Raw genomic sequence first — 24,758 nt, forward strand, 5'->3', positions numbered from 1 at the left:
CTGGTTTAAGCCTTGGCTAAGCACTAAAAATGTTTACAAAATGCTTTCTAAAATGGATTGTAAACACGCAAGGCAAAATGTTTTTAATGTTACAAAAGTAGTAAAAAAATCATTTATCATTGATGACAGAAAATAGTACACATTAAGCAACGCTTTACTCAGACTGAACTTTATACAATTTTGTTATCCACAGAAATTGAACTGGCTACAGACAAGGAGAAAAAATTTCCATCTTCAAAGTTCTCTGTTTTTAATCTTTTTTATTTTACAAAATCCAAAAACTTGCCAACTTTTCATAAAAAGGTAGAAATCTTCCACAAAACTGACAAAAATACCCGGTCAGGTCTCTGTATCTTGCACTTTCTGCCCAGCTTACATTAAACCAGCTGGGAGATCATCCTGCAAGAAAAACTTCAATATTAATTTATGTCTCAAATTTGAGCATTTGGATTAAATCAGGTTAATATTCAAGATTGTATTTCCCCTTGGAAAAGTAATTTTTTTTCTCCAGGAGAAAGAAAAAGTTGCATCAAGCAAACTGACCCTTGAAGATAAACAGATTTGGTTTTCAAGATGTCAAGTATTTTAAAGGTACTTTAATAAGATAAAAGAATATTTTCTTTAAATAGTCTCTTCACTGCTGTGTGATCCATTACTGAAAGTTTCTTTAAAAAGTCAGCTAAGATCAGAGACAGAGTTATTTGAACTCCAATATTCCAGTGTCCATCAAATCATCTTCACATGTGATTACCATAGTACAGCTGCTCATGACAGACAACAAAATGTTGGAGTGAAAACAACTTAAATCCTACCTGTAGTTTTCAAGAAATGACTTTAGCAACAGCTGATATCAAGATAACACAACTGAAGGAATTCTCTGAAAGACCTTTGGGTTTTAAATAAAAAAATTTACAGACTTCTTCAGCCAAGTTTCTTACCGAACCAGTGTCAAACTGCGGAGATTCTTCCACCATGAGATTGGGGTCTATACGGCTGCGGGAGGCTCGGGTGGGCCTCTGCTGCTGCTGTGGGGATGGCTGCACGGGGCTGGAGAATGACCCAATACTGGTCTCTTCCTCTATTCTTGACCTGAGTGGAAAATAATGTGTAGTCTTAGGCATTGATGATTTACACAAATAAATAATTTTTAAAAAATGGGTAACTACATGATGTGTGTGCGTATATGCATGCCCCCCCCCCCCCCCCCCCCCCCCCCCCCCCGAAGAACAGTGACAGTAAAACAATGAAAAATTGCAATTCCCCACCCCCCCTTCTATTGTTAAAATTTTCAATCATTCTGTTTTAAACAATACCCCCCCACCCCCCCCACCCCACCTCCCATTCTGCTTTGCACCCACTGTTTGGGTGGTGATCTAGTAATATCCTGAATGGGAACAAAGCTATTTGGATCGAAATACCTCAATTAGGATCATTGATGAGTCAACTGCGTTTGACTTGGCCAAATTTTTGTCAAATGGTCTAGGACTGTTAAAACTCATAAGACTTTGCCGTTACTTAGCTCAGAAAATTTTACTGAATTAACCATACTGACTTGATATTTTAAAACTTTTTTTCCATTTCATCTTTTTAATTTTTTTTTCCTTGCAAAATTGTGCCCAGTTTTTCATCTCAGTAGAGTGATAGGCTACTTACTGCTGTATACGTCTGCCGTAGTTGGCAGCATTCTGCCGGGACATCTCCATGTTCTGTCTCTGAGATCCCAGCCATGACGCCTGGGACATCTGTGACTGGGACATCTGCGACTGGGACATCTGGGACATTTGGATGGACCTGGGGTACAGCGTGACAACCATTTTATCAAAATTTGAATTAATGTGACATTTACTGTAAGGCTAGACAAAAAGAAGAATAAAACAGTGCAAGCATGTATAAAAATCTGAGATTTGATACTGACATTTTAATGCAACTGAAAATTAATATAGAATATAATAAAATTTTATAATATAATATTCAACTGATTTTAACTCGCTGTCAACTGAAGACACTTTCACAAAATCTAAACGTTTTCTTATATTCCAAAACATTCTGGTGCCACTTACAAACCAAACTAAGTATTGAACATGATTTTTAAAAAATTAAGTGTGTATTTCTTCATATACTGACGATGCTTCAAAGTCTGACATGTCATCTTCTACTCGTCTCCTTTTGACGGCGGTGGAATGCATAGGTGGCTCCCCTAGTGGCCCAGGTGTGGCAGGCTCTTTGCTCAGCCACGCGTCATTTGTGCTGGCATCTCCACCTTGATATATTGAAATTTTCAGAAAATAATATATTGAATAATATTGACACACATTTTGCACATACTTTATGAGCAAAGATTACTTTATTATTTATCTTCTCTTTCCTTTGTAAATTCTTCGTTTGTATCATTTTTAAAAATTTTACTGTAATGTATCTACAAGGATTTATACATTAGCAGAGAACTAATAAAAATAACTTTCCTTTCTTTAATTGTAAATGTTAAAGCAAAACTTTTTTAGTTAAGTTTACTGCACATCTATACCACATACCATCCATACCGACAACTTTGCGTTTACGTCCACCTTTGGGTCGACCAATGGTATTCGCCCTGCCAGTGACAGAGGTTTTCTCTTCCGCGTCCTGAATGAGACTGTTTCTGTACATGAGGAGAGGCTGCCAGTCCTCACTTCTGTTAGCCATCATTCCTTGTTTTAGATGTTTGTCCAGGAAGTTCACCCTGTGCAAAGAAATTCGATGTGACACTGAACATTCTAAAGGTAAAACACTACATAAAAAGCTAGAAGAAAAGTACTAAACAGTGGCAGTGATGGATTTTTTTTTTTTTTGTGGAGAGCATTTTTTACTCTTAAACTTCAAATAGTTTAAGCTAAAATAATATCCAAGTTAATCTGTTATTCATTTAAAATCATTTTTTCAAGTGTACCAATAAATACAATAACTTGTCTGAATCTGTTCAATTCATTCTTGAATTTCCTTTAAAAAAGTTACTTTCATTAAAATTTTAATGAATAACAAAAAAACAACATACAAACATAAATGACCTAAACACAGATATTCCCTGATGTATAGGTCCAGGTAGGAAATCTAAATTGAAAATATAATCAATATAAAAAAATCTTACACAGCTTTCTTGTCCTGCCTCATCAGCTTGCTGGTGAACTCGCAGAGGATTTCCAGGAATCCCAGGTTGGGTGGGGCTCCTTTGGGGTCATTGGGGTTCTCTAGGGGGGTCAAACTAAAGATGATGCCTTCCCTGGATAAATAGACAAAGCAGCTGCTTTTAACATCTGTTTGGTTTTCCAGAGTTAATTTTTTCAGAGAACATACTATGGCAAAATGAGGGTAAAATGTTACATTTCCCAATTATCCAACACACCAAACTTTCCCAAAACTTCTAATAAATAAATTGCACTGGTGTTGGGTTTAGATTTCTGCATTACAATGTGCATTTGATTCACAAGGCCATGCAGAAATGTAATCCAATATAAGGTTAAACTTAAGTTTCTTAGACCAACTAGATTAACTCTTGTATATGATAAGAGAGCATTATTGCTATATTTTATGTGTTGTCATGAGATCAGCCACACTGCTTGCAAGGGTGTGTGTATGTTAACTTCAAGAACAAATAAGAGGTCAAAATTTTCACTGTCACAATGTTCACAACAAAAAAAATCTTTTTTTTTTTCATCTGACAAAAAGTTCATTGTGGATCCAAAAAAAGTGTTACATCTAATGGTTTTCAATGGAAAATAAATAAATAAATAAATAAATAAATAAATAAATAAATAAATAAAACTTACGTGTGCATGGCAGCCACTGCATCTCTGTTCTTCACTTGGTCTAGACCAAACGACAGATTAAATCTGCGGGCAAGTTCCTGAAATAAATCAGACATTACACTTACAAAATTAGTAAATTCAAACTTACAATTTATATAGAAGTTTACAAATAAAGAAAGTACATGTGAAAATGTTTTTACTGATTTTCAACACATTTGTACCTAAATATATTATTTAACTATTATTATCACCAACTTTATGGTAAATAACTTATGGGACATAATATTATGGGACTTTTTTACCTTTAAGAAAGATCATGAATTAAAGGTATAGACATTCAATCTCTACAAATTTTTTAATTTTTTACCTTCTTTTATACAAAGGACAAAAGTCTTAGCCATGAGGACCTTGTACTTACCTTAATGTTATGGAAACTGTCAGAAGTCCTATCTACAGGCCCCTGTGCCTGAAGCTCCTTGAAGAGTTGGGTTAAACTACAGTCTTAGCCATGAGGACCTTGTACTCACCTTAATGTTATGAAAACTGTCAGATGTCCTATCTACAGGCCCCTGTGCCTGAAGCTCCTTGAAGAGTTGGGTTAAACTACAGTCTTAGCCATGAGGACCTTGTACTCACCTTAATGTTATGAAAACTGTCAGATGTCCTATCTACAGGCCCCTGTGCCTGAAGCTCCTTGAAGAGCTGAGTTAAACTACAGGCCAGTGTCTTAGCCGTGAGAACTTTGTTGATCTCTCTGGCTTTACCCAACGTTGTCTTGATGATGTCGCCGTAGTCGTTGTAAAACTGAAAAATGGTGCGGAAGTTTAATGAAAATAAAAGAAACTTATCCCTTGGCATATTATTCAGGTAAAACATTCAGTATACAAGGAGGTGACAAACCTGGTCATGTTTTTACTTTAGATATATCTCAAAATGCTTACAATCCTTAGACATATATCAAAATATATCAACCCAAACTGACAAAAACAGAATAAATAAATCTAATACATTCAGTATTAATTATTAATTAAAAAAAACTTTTTTAGCATTAAGTAAAAAATTCTATGTGCCAGTACTGGCACAATTACCTTCATGTAATGTTTGAACATGTCAGCTGCCATTTTGATTCCTACGACGTTGTACACCACCAATTTGCAGAATGAGGCCAGGAGGTTTCTGCGAGTGTGCAGCTCTTCAATCTTGACATTTTCATCTGCCTCTTCTGAAAACACAAAATTTCCCAATTTAATCATCTCTCTTTAACAAGGCAGCAAAGCTGTCAAATGTACAGACAAAAAGCAGGAAATAACTATGCACAAAATAGGCTACTGTCAATTCTGATGCAAAAGTACATTATGTTAAACTGCAAATTCAACATCAAATTTTAATTATGCTCAACAGGTAATACCAATGTAAGTAAAATGTGTAACAAGCATGAGGCTTCAGGCCCATGGGAGTTCAAGTTCACACTTTGAAAATGTATAACTTTCAGAAAAAGAAGCCAATTAGACTACTTTTCCAACCCAGGCTGCATTTTAGTCCTGCATTTCTTTTTTGAACATTTGGCAATCATAAGTAACATGGTTTTCCCATAATGGTCATCATGGCAGCAGCACCCATAATTGTTTTCTTCTATTCTGATGCAATATTACATATTGGTTAACAGCATAATGACCGTCAATTTCTAATAATAAAATATACGTATCATGGATTTTCAGAAAATGTGACTAGCATGGGTCTTCAAGCATGTAGAACTTCAAAGTCACACCTTGAAAATGCCAATATGTGAAATATGCTGAAAAGTGAAAAAAAGCATGACTTCTACAATAATGGCCCGATCATGCTGATTTTCGAACTTGACCTGCGTTTTATGAATATTCATCAGCTCTGTAAATATAAAGCCCAAAAGTAAAACTGCATTCCACTTATCGTGTTTACAATGAAAGTGCAAGGCGCTGGTGACGGCGGTGACGGCGAAGACAGACGCAGGTGATGGCAATATGTACAGACACATTTTTGACACATCTGTACATATTTACTGTACTGTTTGAGAACAGTAAGTGACATGGTTTTTCTTAAATGGTCATCATGGGAGCAGTGCCCAAAATAGGTTTTTTTCAAATTTTGATGCAATATTACATAATGTTTAACAGCATAATGACCATCAATTTTTAATAATAAAATATTAGTATCATGGATATTCAGAAAATGTGACTAGCAAAGGTCTTCAGGCCCATGGAACTTCAAAGTCACAACTTGAAAATGCCAAAATGTAAACAAGACAGCACTTTTCTGAAATGTTTTTTTTTCCCATTTTTAACAATTTTTAACATAAAACAAAATTAACAGTTTACTGCCATTTTTATATGATCAACTAAGAAAATTGATGAGATGGGAAAAATATCAATAAAGCAGTGTTAAATGTCCAATTTCTTCCATTCTGAGATTCTGAACATAGTGAATGATTGAATCTGACAAACTGCAATGATATGAGTTTATTTCCATTTTTGAAAATTTATTACACAATACACGATAACAAGTTTACCATCATTTTTACAAAAACAACTAACAATGTTGTAAAGATGCAGGAAATGTCAAACAAAAACTTTTACTTATCTTATTAGTTTAATAATGAGACTGTTAACATGCCTAAGAATTGAATCTGAGGAAATGTGAAAAATATGTTGAAAAGTGAAAAAACAGCATAACTTCTACAATAATGACCCGAACATGCTGATTTTCGAACTTGACCTGCGTTTTATGAATATTCACCAGCTCTGTAAATATAAAGCCAAAAAGTAAAACTGCCCTCCACTTATCGTGTTTACAAGGAAAGTGCACGGCATCGGCATCGGCATCGGCATCGGCATCGGCATCGGCGACGACAGACGCAGGTGATGGCAATATGTACAGACACATCTGTGTCTGTACATAAAAAACTACACAAATTGAAAAGTTAACATGTCCTACATAGTGTTACCGATTCAGAAACACAAATTCAACCAATTCAAAATCATTCTAAAACTTTTTAAGCAGCATTTTATGTACTATGATCTCCCCTCAAAGTTTTCAGTCCTCCCCACTTTTTTTCACCTGACTAAAAGTTCATAGTGGGCCAAAAATAATGTTCCACCTGAGAGTTTCAATCAAAAAAGAAATAAAAAAATTTTTAATTAACTGAAAATTTTCAATTAATTGCAAAATTTTTAAAACTCACCGTCTTCATCCTCAACAAACACCTTATCAGAGAGGTATCCACTGAGCTGTGCCTGCAGGTTTCTGTCAGGCTCGTAGACCAGTGGTTTCATGACAGGGTTGGTGCCCAGCTGACGACTTAGGATCAGGAGGAGGTCACAGATGGTAATATAGCTCTGAAATTATTTATTTTCTTTTTATTTAACAATTCTAGGAGTACAGCATATTTTTCAATATATTTTTGTGACCAGTTTAAATGGTGACATAACTCTGAAAGTTTCATTTATTTTCTCTTGAAAGTCAGTAAAATTATGTGTTAAAATTATTGTTAAAGCAGGTATTATTTAACCAGTAGCAAATCCGAGCTTATTTTATATAAAATACCTCAAAAGCGAGGGAAAATTAATTGAATGACACTTTTTGCATAAAAACCTTACCTCCTCATTGACCTTTTCTTGCTGATGGTACATCAGGTCATGCAGCAACTTCATGAAATCACTGACACGTTTCTTCAACTGCTTCATGGCATCCTGAAAGGGGTTGACACATTTTCAGCAAGAAAATTACTAGCAGTTAAGCAAGCTTTTTAAATTTCAAATTTCATTCACATAAATGAGCAAAGATAAATTCCTAGGGTAACCCCATTTTTCCGAAACATAACATGCACTTCTTTTGTGTATTAAATCTAGTTTATATTTTATTTAATTACAAATTTTTAAATTTTATTTTAATTAAAAAAAACAGCTTTTATACAACATTTATTTGAAAGTTATGAGTACAGACATTACACTTACTTTGTCTGGGTTGTTTTCATCTAATTTCTGCAGACTCCACATCAGGCACACAGAACAACTGGAGATTGCTTTACAGACAATCTAGAAGAAAACACAAACATTGATCTTTAAATTCTCATATCAATTGCTGTATTAAATCTGATAAAGAAGAGAACACCACTGCTGATATATAAAAACACAACAATTTCTCTGAACCCAACTTTTTTTTTTTCATTTCTGCATTAGGTAGAATGATGAATGAAAATGAAAAGCTGTTTCTATAGGCCATTGCAAAATCCTCAAAAAGTTTTTTCACAACGTTATCTTGCTGTATTTTTTGTAGTAATCTTTCATTTTTGGAGGTCAGATTCAACAACAACAAAAAAAGTCATTTTCTTCATCAAGACTCCGTGAATATCAGCTATGTAATTGTATAATTCCATAACAACAGTAGGTATAAAATCATAGCACTTACTTCTGCGGGAATATTAGGGTTGTCGTTTCCAGCCTTCACAATCTGGAACAGCAAGTCCCACAGGTTCCATCCCGTCATGTCATGGCAGCTGATGATGTAAAGGAAAAAAATAATTCATTAAAAATAAATAAATAAATCTAAAGTTTATCCTCATTAAAGATATCCATATATCTGAATCCCAGTATGCTCAGTTTATAGGTATTACTTGAATGTTTATCTCTGACATGCTAATCCATAACATGTTTATCTCCAATATGCTAAACTTCTGTAAACTAAATGTAACAGATTTTCATCATTAGCCTCTGAATCATTGTCAAGTCATTGCACTTTATGATAACAATTAAATCCTACAACTTCAAGCATTAGTACACAGCATTTGCTTCACAACCACCTTACAATGAAAGTATGGAATACTATGTCCCATCACAAATTCTTTGTATCATCATCTATGATATTCACCTGTAGAAAGCATAGATTCTCTTCAAACCTGCAGCCAAGGAATATTCTTCATCTTCATCTGGTTCATCACCCTGCAAGAGAAACAGTACATATTTCCGAATAATATCACAGATTCTGGAATTTTCTTTACAAAGGCTTCACTTACAAGCTTTGCATCTTTTTGAAATAAAAGTTAAATAATAATAATACAAAGCAGATAATTTAAATGAATCAGATAAAGAATTTTAAAATTTCAAATGCCATTTCAAATATAATGTTTTTTTAAAACAGCATTGCGTGCGTGTGTGCTTGCGTGTGTGTGTGATTCAATTATTTGTACCACCAAAAGACAAACTTAAAAATCGTTTTGATGTTGCATTTAACTTTATATTTCTACCTGTTGAAAGTAATCTTGATGAGCTCCCTTGAATTTCTCCACCAGAGCGTCTAGCAGGGTGCTCCTGGCTACGTCACACTTCCCGGCTATGGCAAACTCTTCACTGCAGAAACACTCCAAAATCTTAGAGCAGTTCTCCAGAACTTCAGAGTCTGTGTGGCGGTCGATGATTTCACGGATGTGGTTCAACAACAGGTCCAGACACTGCAGATAAAGAGTATGATTTGATAATAATACGTATTAAAATATGCTTAGAGGAATTCCTCTGAACTTCAAGGAAACTGTAGATTTTTGCAATGTCACATATATGGTTAAATAAAGGCAAATTTTATTGTTCATTGGACATAATAATAATAATAATAATAATAATAATAATAATAATAATAATAATATTCTCCGAAATTTTAGCAATCTTTACTCTATTATCAACTTCACAGTAAAGACCATCCGAAACCATAAAAAGGTGAAGACTTATAAACCTATTTCAAGCTATTAATTTCCAATTTTTATTGCCTCCATGGCATTCCCCATTTCCAAACTAGTAGATGAAATTTCTCTTTAATTACCTTCTCCTGCCTGCTAGTAGTGTAGATCTCCAGGTCAAAGTGGAGAGGAATCTGGAGCAGGTTGGCCAGCTTCTCTGCATCAGCACCGTACTGTGGGAGAAAGAAATTCATTTTGAATAATTTAAACAGAGCTGAAAGTGGGCCTTTTAAAAAAATTTGGAAAATGAAAGTGCTAAAGGCAAGCAGCTTTACATGGGGATTCTGGCAGACATTATTATAAAATAAAATGTAAAATATATCTGAACAAAAAGTTAATCTTAAAATTTGTAATATCTCATGCTACCTTTCACTTCAATCAATATAACTTCAACATAGTTAGGATAATGCACATCTGCTTTTATTTCATTATATTCATTCTTTTTTTCTCCATAAAAACATAATTTGGAATGTTCTTTTACTAGGTACTCCATAAGAAATGAGATCGAGAGAGAGAATGAGAGAGGGAGGGATGAAAACAAATCACTTGGCTGCCATACCTTGGCTAACAGCTGTGGTAGAAACACAATGAAGTGTTCTGTCAGTTTGGTTCTATCCTCAAGAATCTGTTTGTTCTCTTTAGTGGACAGCTGGAAACAAAATACCATCAAATGAAATACTACAAATCTGACTTTATAAACAGGTTTATTAACATTGGCAAGCTACAATGACATTTGTGTAAATGCCAAGAAAATTAGTCAGTTTACATTGAAGATTGCACGGAAAATGTACTACAGTACATTTACAAACTAAACGACAGAAAAGTAGGTCAAGTTTACAACCAGAAATTTGAAGAAAGCGAAGTGTAGAAGCTCTATTTTTATAAAATCTATTTACTTGATATAAATTATTTTTAATTATTTAGTTAGATATAATAAATAATTGTTGACTGAACGATAAATTTGATTTATCCCTTCGCATGTGGACTGGGCTACTTGTACTCTTTGTATAAAAAATTAGTAACAAAACATTACATGCACTACAGGGAAAGTAAAGGCATATGGGCGGCCAAAAGGGCAAAAATTCATGTCGTCGATTCAGTTATGTTTCGTCGATTCACTGCCTTCCCATCGATTCAGTTTCAAGTTTAAACGATCCTGTCATAAATTCAACATCTACTTTCGTCAATTCAATTGTCAAACATTTCTCATCTATCGACGACATGATTTTTTGCCCTTTTGGCCGCCCATAAAGGCACCTACAAGTCATCAGATTCATGTGTTTACATTTTGTCCTTTCACACTGAAAGGACAGAAAAACTTTGTTGTTTAACTGTTTAATACACAATTGTATTACTTTAAATGATTTGAATGCATTTGTTATATCCAATGTTATGCTCTAAAAGAAGTGCATAAATTAGGCACTAACTAGGTACAAATATTGATCCGACGATCAATTCAATTCAAAGCCATTAAAAACTGAAACAACACTACCCCTTAGAATTTTTGATTACATACTCATTAAAAAAATATTGCTATTTTGGCTTTTTAAGTTAAAAAAACTTTTTCGCTATGGCTTAATATATAAGAGACCATTAAAGAAAAACGATGACAAGTGCAACCTACCACCATTCCTTTCCTGTAAATATTTCACCATTTTGAACATTTCACACAAAAATACAACATCTAGGATCTAAACCGATAACCCACTTTTACACATTGAGAGAGGCATCAGATATCTTACAACGGGTAGTCTAATAGTTTTTCTGTAACCCTTTCTGTTTACCTTTTTGTTAGGTCCTCTGCCCACAGGTGATTCCCCAGTGGCAGCCTGGCGTACGCAGCACACCATTATTTCTATGAGACAACTCTCCTGACGATCATCCAGAGCTGGAAGACAGAACAGACTTAGTGTCTGATTTCTATCAGTATCTGATTCCCTTAATGTGTATTAATTTTGTTTTTAGACATTTCTAATTTTTCTGTAACTTTGAGAGTACTGGAACATCTTTCACTGTTCATAAATATCCTAGTGCCTAAATATCCTAGTATCTCCTCACCTCTCCCTCAAATCCTATGCCCCCCCCCCCCCCCCCCCCCCCGAGTACATATTATAATATTATAATAATCTAAATATATCATACTCCCTCACCTTCCTCTCCTCTAATCTCCCCCCCCCCCCCAAATACACATAATACTATTTATTTATTAAAATATTTCTCATACTCCCTCACCTTCCTCCTCTCTCCTCTAATCTCTCTCTCCTCCCCCCATCTCACCCCGCAGAATACACATAATAATATTTATTTATTAAAATATTTCTCATACTCCCTCACCTTCCTCCCCTCTCCCTGGTTCCTCCAGTAACAGGTCAGTCATACACTCCCAGTCCTTCATCATCTGATTGACCTCCCACAGGCTGTCTACAAGGTAGGCACCATGTTCATGGAGCTGAAATTTAAATAAATTAATAGATAATTCCACAACAGGTTGTCCAGAAGATATGTGCCATAGATTATATATGCTACAAGAAATCGCCCACAACACACACATACATTCATACTCATATAAAAAGACATACGTAAACACATAAAACATGAACTAAATCTGATTTGGTGAAAAGTGGCCGAACATAACTTTTTTCCTTGGCCACATTAAAATGCAGTAAACGCATGGTTCAAAATGACAAAAGCTGCTCTTTACCTCACTCTCGATAAAAAACTGCACCAAATCTCGGATCAGTGGGGTATTTTCACTCCTCTTTTTCCCTCTCTTTGTCTTCAAACTCTTTGTTGCGTCGTCATCGCGCTGGAAGAGCTTCGCATTCAGGAACTCCCCCGCTGCCTGTGCCACAGCACGATGAGAGGAATACACCAGCTCGTACACATTCTCGCAGTCTTTGTCTGACAAAACTGACTCATGTGCTCTGAAAAACAAGTTAATAAAAAATTATTTTATGCATGCCATAAATAATTTATCTCCTGCCTCTGCAGATTTAAATATTTAATAATAAAGTTTAGGCTTATGTAAATGATTTCAGAAATAAGAAAGACTAAGAATATATCAACTTCACCATATACAGTAAAACTTACTTTAAAATACTGATGACTAGCCTGACTGCTCCCACTGCCACATCATACTCCTTGTCCAAGGTCATTTCAACAATACGATCCTGCAGGGGAAACATATGGGTTGTGTTTCAAAAAGGAACCACACAAAAAGGCACCAATAATTCTCATTATCCATATGATATTTTGGGTTTTAAAAATGTTTGATGACACCATTATTTTGTGTAAACTTTTGCATCATGTGCTGCAAAGCTTCCCCTCCTCCTCTCATTAATTTGTTAGCCATCACAGATTCCATTAATTTCTTTAATTGAATCACCAGAATCCTCCCCCCTTACCACCCTTCCAGTCCCCTCCCAATGTTTCACTTCAACACAAGTTCCCTTACCTTGAACCTATTGGTGAACAGCTCCATCTTGTGGGCAAAGGTGTTGGTCTCATACAGAGGCTGCAGTGTCTTAAAACAGTCCGATCGCACTTGACCAACCTGAATATGAAAACATAACATTACTGACATATTTGAACGAATGACATTTTATTTTTAATATCATTCTAAAACCACAAAGGGTGCAACCTCAAACAAAATATCAATGTGTTAGTGTTATCTATCTGAAATAATTGTATTGTTGCAACAACAGCACCTTATCATAGAGCGTCCAGCCGACATATTTCAGGTAACTGTCGTCCAGGAACATGTTGGGATATTTCCTCATCCAGACTCCGATCTCCTGCATGCAGATTGTTCTGATCTCTGGCTGAGTGTCTCTGGAATATGGATATAAAACAGGAATGAAAAATAAACACAAATAACGTGTATTCCAAATTTCTATTCGTTATCTGTTTATACATACATAAATATCTGTTTTGTATTTTTACCCCTGCGACCAACAGCGATAAAAAGTCTTCATCTCTGTTGGTTTCTGATTGTTACTGGACTATACAAACAGTTATTTACAAATTCGGATAAAATTTTCAGGATAGACAGTTATTCAGGGAGGAAAGAAGCTGTAACAATTTCACCTGAATCCAGGTCTCACAATATTTTCAAAATGATTTTTTTTACCTTTTCCTTGTCAAAAAATCTTTCCTCCTTGAGTGTCTAGTATTAATTAATATTGTAAAAACTGCTACTTCTCACCTGTATCTGTGTACAAACACTCCCTTGAATATATAGGTCAGCATGTTTCTGATCTCTTCCTGATTCTCTTCAAGCTGGAATAAACACAGTACATCATTTAAGTTTGATCTGTTCAAAATGCAACTTTCTCATTCTGATTTCTCTGATTCCAAGCTAAAAACAATGAAATACCTCATAAAGTTACATTTCTTTAAATCTCAACTAGCGTTCTATAAAGAATTCAACTTGAATTTCTAAAATGAAGAAATAAAATAAAATGAAATATTTTCATAAAGAAAAAACTTTGACGTAATTAATTCTTCTTCCAACCTTTTGGAAAAACAGGATATGTAACAAACCGCAAACCATGTCTTACCTCTGTTCTCTTGCTCATCAAGACTTGCAGCCTCTCTGCTGACTGCTTCTGTTTGTTCTTCTGTCGCTCTGTCTCATACTGTTTCTGTGCGTTGTCGAGATTGATGCTGAGGTTGAGAGCAACATCCACCAGCGCAGTCATGAGTTTCATAGCTGAAATGTAAAATTATATTGTCAAATTATTTACTGGCCTCTCAATGTCTTAGTCCCTCAATGGCTGTAAGTCAGACTGTAGGCATTTTAGAAATGTGAAGTTCTTTAGTCAGTAGCTTGGGAAACTGATATTAACTTATAGTTTACCAGCCAATTTTTTTTCTTTGTCCATTCAAATTAAATAGCTAATAAAACTTTTGGTGGTTTTGATACTAAGTTACTTTGAAAACCTTAATTAGAAAAGAGCATAAAAAGTGTGAAAAGGAAATGTTTTCCAACTGATTTCTTTTTTATCTGCATTAAAAGAATAAGCTCTGAACCTATTCAAGTCTGCTTTCACTATAATTGTATATAATGTAATATCTATTATTTATATAATTGTTATTCTATCAATGTTTTATAATGTTGTAAAAGCAATGCATATATATATATATATATATGAAGTATGGCCTTAGACTTGTTAACCTTGTGTTAGTCCCCCCAAATAACTCATTATTCAATATTATGAAAAAAAAATATAATCTCAAAAATAAAATAAAATATATCCCTACTCACATGCCAAGGTGCTGGTATGTCTAAATGCTCTGACCTGAGAGTCAGTGAGGCCAGTGAGGAGAGAGATGAGGTTGTCCATCATGTACTGGTCATATATGATGCTGTACTGGCATTGTCTGACCAGTACCTGGACAAACTCACAGAAATTGGTCTTAAACTTCTTCCACTGCTGGCCAGTCATGATTAAGGGATAGTCCCCACTTTCCTGAGTTATGAAATATTTATTTAGCGGTGCCACTATGAAACATCATTATCAAATACAATGCAAATATGAAGGGAGAGTCCCCACTTTCCTGAGGAATAAAATATTTATCCTTTACCAATATGAAACAACGGGTATTAACGCTAATTATACTAAAAAAATCTCCCTAGTATCAAAATAATAAATAACTACACAATAAATAGATAAGCTAATTTACTTATACTAAAGAAAGAAAGAAATTAACATATTATTTCTTTTTGCCAAATCATCATCTAATTGGGAAAATTGTAAAAAGATTTTTCAAAATGCTTCTTGGCAAAAACTAAAAAGACAGTCTGTCAAACAATAAGATATATAAATGAATAATTAGTCTGAAATAATAATAATTACCTCATCAAATTCCTCCGTCATTTTACGAATGATCTCAGCATGTTCCATGGTCTCATACATCTGTTGTGATATCTTGCCACGGCAACCAGAACACTGGATAAAGAACTGGATCAACTGGAGCAATGCCTGGTCACGCTCCTGTTTGTATGACTCTATCCAGTCATCAACTATACTCTGTAAAATATGTATTCATTGAAAATATGACTAAATTATTTATATTTTGGATGAGAGTATTTTTCACAGCAACTATTGTTTGTAGGATTAACTACTTATCTTCCATGCTCTATAAAATATTTTTTTAACCATTGAAAATATGTCTAAACATTTTCATTTTAGACAAGAACTTTCTCAATTGCTTGGAGGGATTATTTGGAGGAATTGTGAAAGCCATCTAGTATAATCAACAACAATTTTTTTTCCTTTACAAGTCTATGAGTTTCTTGTTTCTAGTTCTTGAGTAACTCATGTAACAGTATATAACAGAAATTGAGAACAGGTTAATAAACCAAAATGGCACTTTATGGCGCTTTTCTCAATGGTTTTCTTGAGGGCATACATTGGTGATTACGGCATAAGTTAAAAAATTTCCTGGAACATTTTTCATCGAGCTAAATTAAGTGCATCGTATGCCTTAAGTGTGTACCTCACAAGAGAATAAAAGACTCACCTGGAGTGCAACCTTCCCAGTCTTCACGATCTCAAACAACGAGCCCTCAGTGTCTTCTCTCTCCTCCTTCTTCCTGCCTTTCCCTCCTCCAGCTCCGCCCCCTCTCTTAGGCCTCTTGATACCCTGGTGAGAGAGAGAGAGAAAGAAACAAGTTCAAATTCCCATATCAATATGAGATTCTGATATATCATGGAAGCAGATACAAATAAAATTCTGAAATGAATCTGGCTTGCACTGGGTATGAAACTTGGAGAAACTGTATCTTTACCTTCAGTTATATTCATTCACCTTTTCTAACTAATTATAAAACACAAAAATTTAGGTATTTGCTGTTTGTCATAATGGACGTGATATAATTATAAGTGCAACTGTTAAGGTGCTACAAAATCAGAGCCCCCCCCCCCCCCAATATGACTCTAATTTCATAAATAATACTTCAGTGTTTTTTCAATGCATCAAATAAATAACAATACACATCCCCTTCACATGGGAAAAGGGACTTTTATAATAGCTGGACAACTTACAATGGCAGAGTGAGCTTCCTTCCCTCCTCCTCTCTTCCTTCCAGAAGCCGCTGCCTTGGATGGTTCAAAGTCTGAGTCCTCATCATTCTCTGGTCTGAGTAAAATAAATTTTCATCATAAGAAAATGTGCTTTCAGATAAAAATCATTGAAAAAACAGAGGTAAATACACTGCATTCATCTTAATTAACTTAGAATAACGTTTAGATCAAAAGTTTGCATCAGTAGCTTCTTTAAATATTTGGCAAAACAAACAAGTTTATAAAATAAATCACGTTATTAAAAGTAATATCAGTGACTTACACAGACACCTCAGAGGTGGGTTCCAACTCACTGGAAGCCATCTGAAAGGAATATAATTTTATCTTCAGAATTGTGACATGTTTCAAACCTGCACTCTATGTTTTGCTCTGTACAACTGATTTACTTTTCATTCATTTAAAATATGATATTATATATTACCCTTCCCCCCCCAAAAAAAAAAAAAATAATAATAATAATAATAAATAATACATGGACAATTCTTATCCTTGAAACAGATCAGGCAACAGAAACCAAAAAATAGTATCTGCGTTGGTCATACTGATTTCTTACCACATTCAACAACTGAGATCAGAATATTCTATGTATATCAGCTATCTTTACATATCATGCATTGCATGTCTAGTGTGTAAAGGCTATAGCCAAAGGGGGGGGGGGTCAAATGCAATCAAAATTTACAGCAGATCCTGCTGCATGAGTCGATCAAACATTGCACAAGGTAATATTCAGAAGCAATCATTACGATATAATCGAAAAATAGGAGGCCCTCAGGAAAGTTTAAATGGTTAGATACTCCGTCTATTTCAGCATCTCTTCGTGCAGTAGCCGGCTACACAAAGAAAGGTTCGTTCTCCAAAACCTCCCTTCTGATTGTCTTTGTGCTTGGCGTGTTACAAAATTATTGTCTGTAGATTTTATTGTTTACAATTGTGATTCTTAACTTACCTTTCTTTTTGTCTTATCTTCGACTTTCTCTCACCCAGTTCCGTACACAAAAATATACGGCGGGAAAGCGGGTCAGGTCAAGGACGCCTGCCTCGTTTTGAGATTGGTCACATGCCTAAACGCGGCGACTTCAAAGTTGAAAAGCTGTCAGAAATCGCTAAACGACGAAATCAGGTAAATTTTTTCACCTTTTGATAATTCCGACCAGTTAAAATTGTACTGATGTATACATAGTTATCTGTAAGATGCAGCAGTTGCTCTCGATCGTCTCTCAACGATAGATTTAAACATGATCAGCTAAGATAACAAAATATGAAGCACAGAAATTTAAAGGGACAAGTCCCCCTCCCTACTCCATAACCCCTATATCTCCCTCTCATGACTGTGTACGTTTTTTTATCAATAAATACAAATAAATTGAAAAGTGGTGTGGCTACTTGAGATGGATACAACCTGGTCACTATTCTTTATAAATATGTCGCCACTAATAAAATGGAATATATTAAGTAATATTTTCTGAGTAATCATTCAGGGAGATAATGCTATGCAAAACTACCGGAGTATGAACTTGATTACTACATTACATAGCACAGTTGACATTAAACTAGGGAATTATATGTATACTATATAATAATGTGAAAACGGGCTGATACATATTATTTGAATTTTTTCTAGATAAAACAAAGGAAGAGTGACATCATGGCGCACTTTAACTTTGAGAACAACCTGAGTGAGCTGACCAAGCTTGACGCACCAATGCAGAGGGGTCCGTTGATGAGATGGCAGAGGAAGGCCCTCAGTCTGGATGACCAGGCCGGGGCAGGGGGGAGCAGTGACAGACATCTATCTCTGCCTGAAGGTGGGTTAATTTTAATACTTTTTAATACCCAACCCCCCCAGCCATGTAGAGTCAGTATTTTGGGGGAAGCGAGTATATGTAACTCTTAAGCAATGTTCCTCTTTTATTTTTCACACTTTTTAAATTTTTTTAGCAGGAATAGCTGGGGGACTGTCTCCAAGACGTACTAGAATAGGCTCCTCGAGGACCCCAAGCAAAGGCTCCAAGACTCCACTAACCTGCAGGACACCAAACAGAACTCCTGGGAAAACACCTGGGAATTCCAAGAAAGTTTCTGGGAAAACACCAAATAAGAAAACCCCCTTGACCCCTCACAGTGACAGGTTTGCTGACTTTTTCCTGATTTTTGCCAAATATGTTTATATTTTATTTATATAAATTATGACATTTAAATAACAATGATCAATAAGTCCAGCTTATCCCTTGTGTTAAATTAATACATCAGGTTCAACCCCCCCACCTTCTTTCCATCAGTTCAATCTTGAACATAATAAGAGATTATGTTCAAGGTTCAATTTATACCCACTGGGTTTATGACCTCAACACATTCTCCACTTTCCTTTCCCCATATATTCCCAGTGTTTATTTGACTTCTACAGGTTCATTCACCCCTTCTCCCCATAAATTGACTTAATCCCCAGAAAGGCTTTCCCCAGAGAGCCATCCAGTTGTCATTTGGACAGCAATTTGCCACAATAGACTTCCTATATTTCTAAATACAGCTGGATGACTTACAAAATTATTGGGTTGGTTGGTTGGGTTTGCTTGTGTTGGACTCCCTGGGAAGGGATGAAAAAATTAAAGATTCGCATTTTGGACTCCCTGTAACCCAAATCCTGGGGAAACCCCTGATCCCCAGTGTTTATTCATCTTCCACAGGTTCATCCCCAGCCGGTCCACCACAGACCAAGACCTGGGCCACTACCTGATGATGAACAATGAGAATGAGAACCCCCTGGCAGGGGGAAAGGTGGACTACCAGCAGAGAGTGACAGAGAACATCTGTAAGGGGCAGCAAGACCCCCAGAACGCCAAGATTTTGTCATTTAGACAGAAGGCACCACAGGCAAAAGAAGGTATGAAGACAGTGTTTTTATAGTTATATGTGCATGAATGCATGCACTCACACGGTATGTGCATGCTCATACATATGTGCATGCTCACACACACACATGCACGCACACACGCATGCGCACAAACACACACACACGCGCACAGTTTAGTATAATATAGCATGTAAAGCACATGCGGTGGTCACAGGCACATATATACCATGTGAGCATATGCCATAGTCACAGACAAGCATGTAATCATGCATTCTTGCAGGCAGGCATATATGCAAACTGGGACCACATAAACGTATTTTCTTAGTTGATTTTAGTCATATAAAAATTTTTTTCACCAAGTCCATCTCAGTAATCTCAGTGTACCATTCCAGGTTATCTGAACAACCTGAAGGTCCTGTACAGCTCTGGTAAGTGCTCGGCCCCTAAGGCTCTATCTACCAGACAGATCCCTCAACAGCCTGACAGAATCCTGGATGCACCTGAGCTACTGGATGATTACTGTAAGTTACAGAATGATGCCGCTCGCTCAGAGTTTCAGTGAGCCTAGGGTGCTTGAATTCTTCTACACAGCATAGGCCGTATTCAGAACAACAGACTAACTAATCCACGGTTCAAATATGGCAGGCCCACTTGAATACTTCCCCACAGTACTTCCCCAGTGTCTATTATTGGATAAGATGGCAAGCTTTTTAGTCGGTCACCATATTTAGCCTGCAGACTTGTTAGTCCTCTGTTCTGAAAGAAGCAATATTATCTGTCACCCTTAGTTTCAGGGCTCTGATGTTAACTTTCCCAAACCAGTTTAGTCCCTGTTACTTTGGGTTTCTGAGTACTGATGCTAACCCTCCCCTACCCATTATGCTCTTATTTTCAGCTGATCTGTTTCCAAAACTTTTCAAGATAGTAGACCTTTGAGGAATCAGAAAAAAAAAACAAAAAAAACTGGGCTGGTGTTTATAAAAGTTTGAGCTTTTTTACTAGCCTGGATTATCTTACATAGGGCAATTGCCTTGAGCTAGTGCCTAACAGTGCAGACTGTATTGCTCTTCTTCGTTCTTCTCTTGAGCAGTTAAAGTACGTTGCTTTCCTTTTTCCCATTCCATTCGTCTGTATGGTACATTTGCCATATTCCTTTAATTTCCACAGATCTGAACCTCCTGGACTGGGCCAAATCTGAAAAATTCACAAATTTTCCTGTTGAAAATATAGAGTCATTACTGTAATTTGTATTATTTCCACAGACTTGAACCTCCTGGACTGGTCCAGTCACAACCACCTGGCTCTGGCACTAGGGGGCAGTGTGTACCTGTGGAACGCTGGCAACAGCACCGTCACTCTGCTCTGCGAGCTGGAGAGTGAGGAGGAGTATATCTCGTGTGTCTCCTGGATCAAGGAGGGCAATATCCTGGCTGTTGGAAACAGTACGGGGGCAGTGCAAGTATGTTTCAGTATATATATATATATATATATATATATATATATATATATATATATATATATATATATATATATATATATATATGCCTTGCTTTATGAGGTAGAATCAGTCTCTTTGATTAAGGGATAATGTATGACTCAGGCTCGCCTTTTTCAAGGGTGAAAATTGTGAATGCTCAGATACTGTATTTTATTTTTAATTCATAAATTCTTAATATATGAACATTCTTGTTGAGTGGTAGCAACAAAAAACAGATAAACTGGTTACCATGTTAATTCTGTTCTTAACAGTTAAAAGCTACATCGAAATATGTTTTATTATTTTTTTGGTTTCAGTTGTGGGATGTCAGTCAGCAGAAGTTGATGAGAACCATGGGTGGACATGCTGCCAGGGTGGGTTCTCTGGCCTGGAACTCTTATATATTGTCAAGGTGAGTTCATGGGTGGACACGCTGCCAGGGTGGGTTCTCTGGCCTGGAACTCTTATATATTGTCAGGGTGAGTTGAAGACAGTGGGATTTAGGTAGCTTTTATCTGAGTATTTTATATTATTATTATTATTATTGTTATAATTAATATCATTATTTTTTATTGATTTATATTTTGTTGATAATGAATCTGGTGCTTTTAACTACAATAATGTCTGCATAGTGGAGCATCGAGATGGCACCTGCACCTTGCACTCAAGGGTGTGGGCTCCAACCTGGGTGTGGTTCACCCACCCTGCCAAAAAACCCCAAACAACATATATTATTATAAAAAAGTAAAAGCTTTGTGTTTTCAGTGGCTGTAGATCTGGCTCCATTCACCACCATGACGTGCGTGTGGCGGACCACCAGGTGGGTACCCTGACCAGCCATACCCAGGAGGTGTGTGGCCTGCAGTGGGCGCCAGATGGGAGGTACCTGGCCAGTGGTGGGAATGATAACCTGCTCAATGTGTGGGAGGGCATGGCAGAGACACCTGTCCATTCCTTTACACATCATATGGCTGCTGTCAAGGTGAGGCCAGCAGAGGATTATTGTAATTACCCTGAAGTTTTGAATTTGAATACCACACACTTGATGTTGATCATAACTAAAAACTGCCTAAATGAATGAAATATTAACTGGTTCATTAAACCTGTAAATAGCCAAACTGAAAAATATTTATAGTGTTACCTCTGTGGGCAAGTTGAGATGAGATCTTGACAGATCTGTTAACAATATTTTTCAAAAATTAAGTAAGGATCAAACACAATGAATAGTTTCCAGTATATCTCCAGACTGGCAAAAATTTTATTTGAATGTCAGATTTCTTAGGGGCCATTTCAGGCTTAACAAACAAAATAATTATTTATTTTAACTTAGTCGAAATTTTCCCATTTAAGGCAGTGGCCTGGTGTCCATGGCAACCGTCAGTACTGGCCAGTGGAGGGGGCACGGCTGACCGCCACATCCGTCTCTGGAACGTCCTGACGGGAGCCTGCCTGCACAGTGTGGACACCAACTCCCAGGTGAGGATCTGATGGCGCATTCACACCCAAGTTGTGACCACCTAACTCGGTGCCCACTGTTTTAGCAGAACTGTTAGATCGCATTCACAATGAGTTGAGCCATGGCTTTACAAATCCTGGAACTAAATATGGCGGACGTACATGAAAGAAAAACCACCTAATCTTTTAATAGTCTCTCCACCTCTCACACGCCTCCCCATGCGATGTCCCTGCAGGGGTACAGTCATTAAATCTCGGCTCCATTGGGACGACATATGGGGAGGCGTGTGAGAGGCAGAGAGACTATTAAAAGATTAGGCGGTTTTTCTTTCATGTACATCCGCCATATTTAGTTCCAGGATTTGTAAAGCCATGGCTCAACTCGTTGTGAATGCGATCATAGATTACATTGTTTAAACTGTAGGTATATAGACATATATGGTACTCTTTACTAGAGACCAACAGGGTGTTGAGGAACATGAAGATCTTGTGCACAAATCCTCACAGAATAGGAATATGAGTGCAGTTTAAGCGAATAGCCAGTGAAATTTCTTTGAATACAAAATAAATTTCTATGTGGCCCTGGTAGAGGGTACATGTAGCCTGCTGGTATGTGACTTAATCTGTTATACAGCAGTGGTTGGTTCATGTAGTGCAATGAGATGAGAATGGATTTCTTTGGGTATGATTGTAATAACATGGTCCAGTGACATGTAACTTAATAAGTAAACAGCCAGAAAATATGAACTTCAAAGTAATATTAGATTGTCCAATCCATCATCCCTTATTTTATTTTAATAAATGTGTATGACTAATATTTTAACAGTAATTATCTGTGTTCTCATTGTTCAGGTTTGCTCCATACTCTGGTCCAGCAGTTACAAGGAGTTGATCTCTGGGCACGGCTTCTCACAGAACCAGCTCATCATATGGAAGTACCCTGCCATGGGGAGAGTTGCTGAACTCACAGGTAAGATACACCCTGGGTGCCTCAGCATTGATAGTTGGTCTACTCTGCCTGTGTTAGTTGCTCAATCTCCTTGAGTTTCAGGGTCCTGGCAGGGAAGAATTTCATGAGGTTGCTTTCTCAAATATATTTTTTCTTAGAAAAGCAATGTCAATAGTATATTATTATTATTATTATTATTATTATTATTATTATTAAGTTGTAAACAGAAAGTGCTGAGAGTAAGCAATTTCTGCATTTTTTTTGTCAGTCTTATTTATTTATTTATTATGTTAATTATAATTCTAACTATTTCCCACAGGTCACACTGCCCGAGTTCTTGGCCTTGCCATGTCACCAGATGGCAGCACGGTGGCTAGTGCAGCTGCTGACGAGACCATACGACTGTGGCGCTGTTTTGAAATCGACAAGCAGAGAAAGTCGTCTAGTTCTAAATCGTTCAAAGAGCCAGTCACCAAGAGTGCCCTGCAGAGGGGCATCAGATAAAGAATGGATGCCAATACACCTCAGTAACTATAGATTTATCATTTATGATGCCATAAACAGTAGAATAATATACTCCTGTGAAAATAATTTATAATAATTTATGCTTAGAAGCCCCATATAGCATTGACAATCCTGACTAAAACAGTTGTGAACATCCTCATGAAGGTATTTGCTTTCTGCCTGCTTTGTGTCTTTGTTGATTCAGATGTAGGTGTATACAGTACATGCCAGTGCGTCCTCACATTTATATGTGGTTACCTTCTAGGGATGCATTAAGGATTTTGAATTTCGTGACTTTGCAAAGAGAAAAAATATATCTTAGAAATGCCATTTATTTATATAGGAGTAATTATCATCTTAAACAATATGATCAAATGCAAAATCCAGGTTTGTGTCTAAATGACCTTAAGTCTTAAAATGCTCTGCACAGAACATTTGACCAGTGACTTGACTGTAAATCATTAATATAAATTTAATAGAAATGAATGGAAAGACAAACGGCATTCTAATGAGAGAGTATTTTTTTGTCATTTTTATGTTTTAATTGCTATCATCATGTAATCATATTTGATATGCATAAGTAAATAAAGTTATTTTTGTTAAAATTTGGGTATTGCGTCATACAAAATGTATATGTAGGTATTTGTATGGCAGACAGGCCCAGCAATCTGAGACAGCGTGTCTGAAAGCAGTTAGACTTGGGATGACATGTGGAGGGATTCGGGGAGTGATGTACAGCCAAAGTAAAGATGGACCTTTATAAATATATTCCATATAATTATGAGATACTGAGAACAAAGTTAGAAAGTGTGTGTCTATCTGCGTGTGTGTGTGAGAGAGAGAGAGACAGGTATGGCCCCCTATTAGTTGGGGGTGCACTTGCAACTTTCC

The 24,758-nt window shown here is 36.3% G+C and overlaps 2 protein-coding genes across 5 annotated transcripts; one reads left to right on the forward strand and one right to left on the reverse strand.

Moving 5' to 3' along the window:
- Positions 1-138: 138 nt before the first annotated feature.
- Positions 139-17,738, reverse strand: LOC106150810 (cohesin subunit SA-1). 2 transcript variants are annotated; one of them, XM_086997259.1, is made up of 31 exons: positions 17,578-17,738; positions 16,894-16,934; positions 16,593-16,686; positions 16,069-16,191; positions 15,402-15,575; positions 14,810-15,014; positions 14,103-14,254; positions 13,748-13,821; positions 13,251-13,374; positions 12,998-13,096; positions 12,634-12,713; positions 12,245-12,467; positions 11,878-11,992; positions 11,328-11,431; positions 10,103-10,192; positions 9,627-9,716; positions 9,061-9,264; positions 8,685-8,755; positions 8,226-8,313; positions 7,772-7,852; positions 7,415-7,507; positions 7,000-7,153; positions 4,871-5,004; positions 4,419-4,586; positions 3,804-3,880; positions 3,125-3,256; positions 2,541-2,719; positions 2,125-2,260; positions 1,654-1,791; positions 939-1,089; positions 139-399 (listed from the first exon to the last, which is right to left on the reverse strand). In XM_086997259.1, exons 2-31 carry the CDS (start codon positions 16,932-16,934, stop codon positions 373-375), a joined length of 3,621 nt encoding a protein of 1,206 aa, XP_086853385.1. In that variant the 5' UTR covers positions 17,578-17,738; the 3' UTR covers positions 139-372. The 2 variants fall into 2 exon arrangements, with proteins under 2 accessions (XP_086853385.1, XP_086853384.1); XM_086997258.1 differs by having other exon boundaries at positions 2,532-2,719.
- On the forward strand, positions 17,628-24,472 carry LOC106150812 (cell division cycle protein 20 homolog). 3 transcript variants are annotated; one of them, XM_013523811.2, is made up of 11 exons: positions 17,628-17,751; positions 18,253-18,436; positions 18,570-18,759; positions 19,316-19,512; positions 19,875-20,003; positions 20,745-20,941; positions 21,277-21,371; positions 21,725-21,941; positions 22,310-22,435; positions 23,267-23,384; positions 23,683-24,472. In XM_013523811.2, the coding sequence occupies exons 1-11, from the start codon at positions 17,689-17,691 to the stop codon at positions 23,865-23,867; spliced, it is 1,701 nt and encodes a 566-aa protein (XP_013379265.2). In that variant the 5' UTR covers positions 17,628-17,688; the 3' UTR covers positions 23,868-24,472. The 3 variants fall into 3 exon arrangements, with proteins under 3 accessions (XP_013379265.2, XP_013379266.2, XP_086853389.1); XM_013523812.2 differs by having other exon boundaries at positions 18,573-18,759; XM_086997263.1 differs by lacking the exon at positions 19,875-20,003.
- The last annotated feature ends 286 nt before the right edge of the window (positions 24,473-24,758 follow it).

This window comes from Lingula anatina, chromosome 10, assembly GCF_051362555.1.
Source record: "Lingula anatina isolate TDL-2025a chromosome 10, LinAna3.0, whole genome shotgun sequence".
Lineage (NCBI taxonomy): Eukaryota > Metazoa > Brachiopoda > Lingulata > Lingulida > Lingulidae > Lingula > Lingula anatina.

Excerpts from the sequence above, each read along its gene's own strand:
- LOC106150810 (XM_086997258.1), bottom strand. The coding sequence starts at position 16,934 with ATGGCTTCCAGTGAGTTGGAACCCACCTCTGAGGTGTCTGT. Across the intron at positions 16,687-16,893 it reads CCCACCTCTGAGGTGTCTGT|ACCAGAGAATGATGAGGACT; the intron begins GTAAGTCACTGA and ends TATTTTACTCAG. Across the intron at positions 12,714-12,997 it reads TGTTCACCAATAGGTTCAAG|GATCGTATTGTTGAAATGAC; the intron begins GTAAGGGAACTT and ends TTTCCCCTGCAG.
- LOC106150812 (XM_013523811.2), top strand. The coding sequence starts at position 17,689 with ATGCCTAAACGCGGCGACTTCAAAGTTGAAAAGCTGTCAGAAATCGCT. Across the intron at positions 17,752-18,252 it reads TCGCTAAACGACGAAATCAG|ATAAAACAAAGGAAGAGTGA; the intron begins GTAAATTTTTTC and ends AATTTTTTCTAG. Across the intron at positions 21,372-21,724 it reads AACTCTTATATATTGTCAAG|TGGCTGTAGATCTGGCTCCA; the intron begins GTGAGTTCATGG and ends TTGTGTTTTCAG.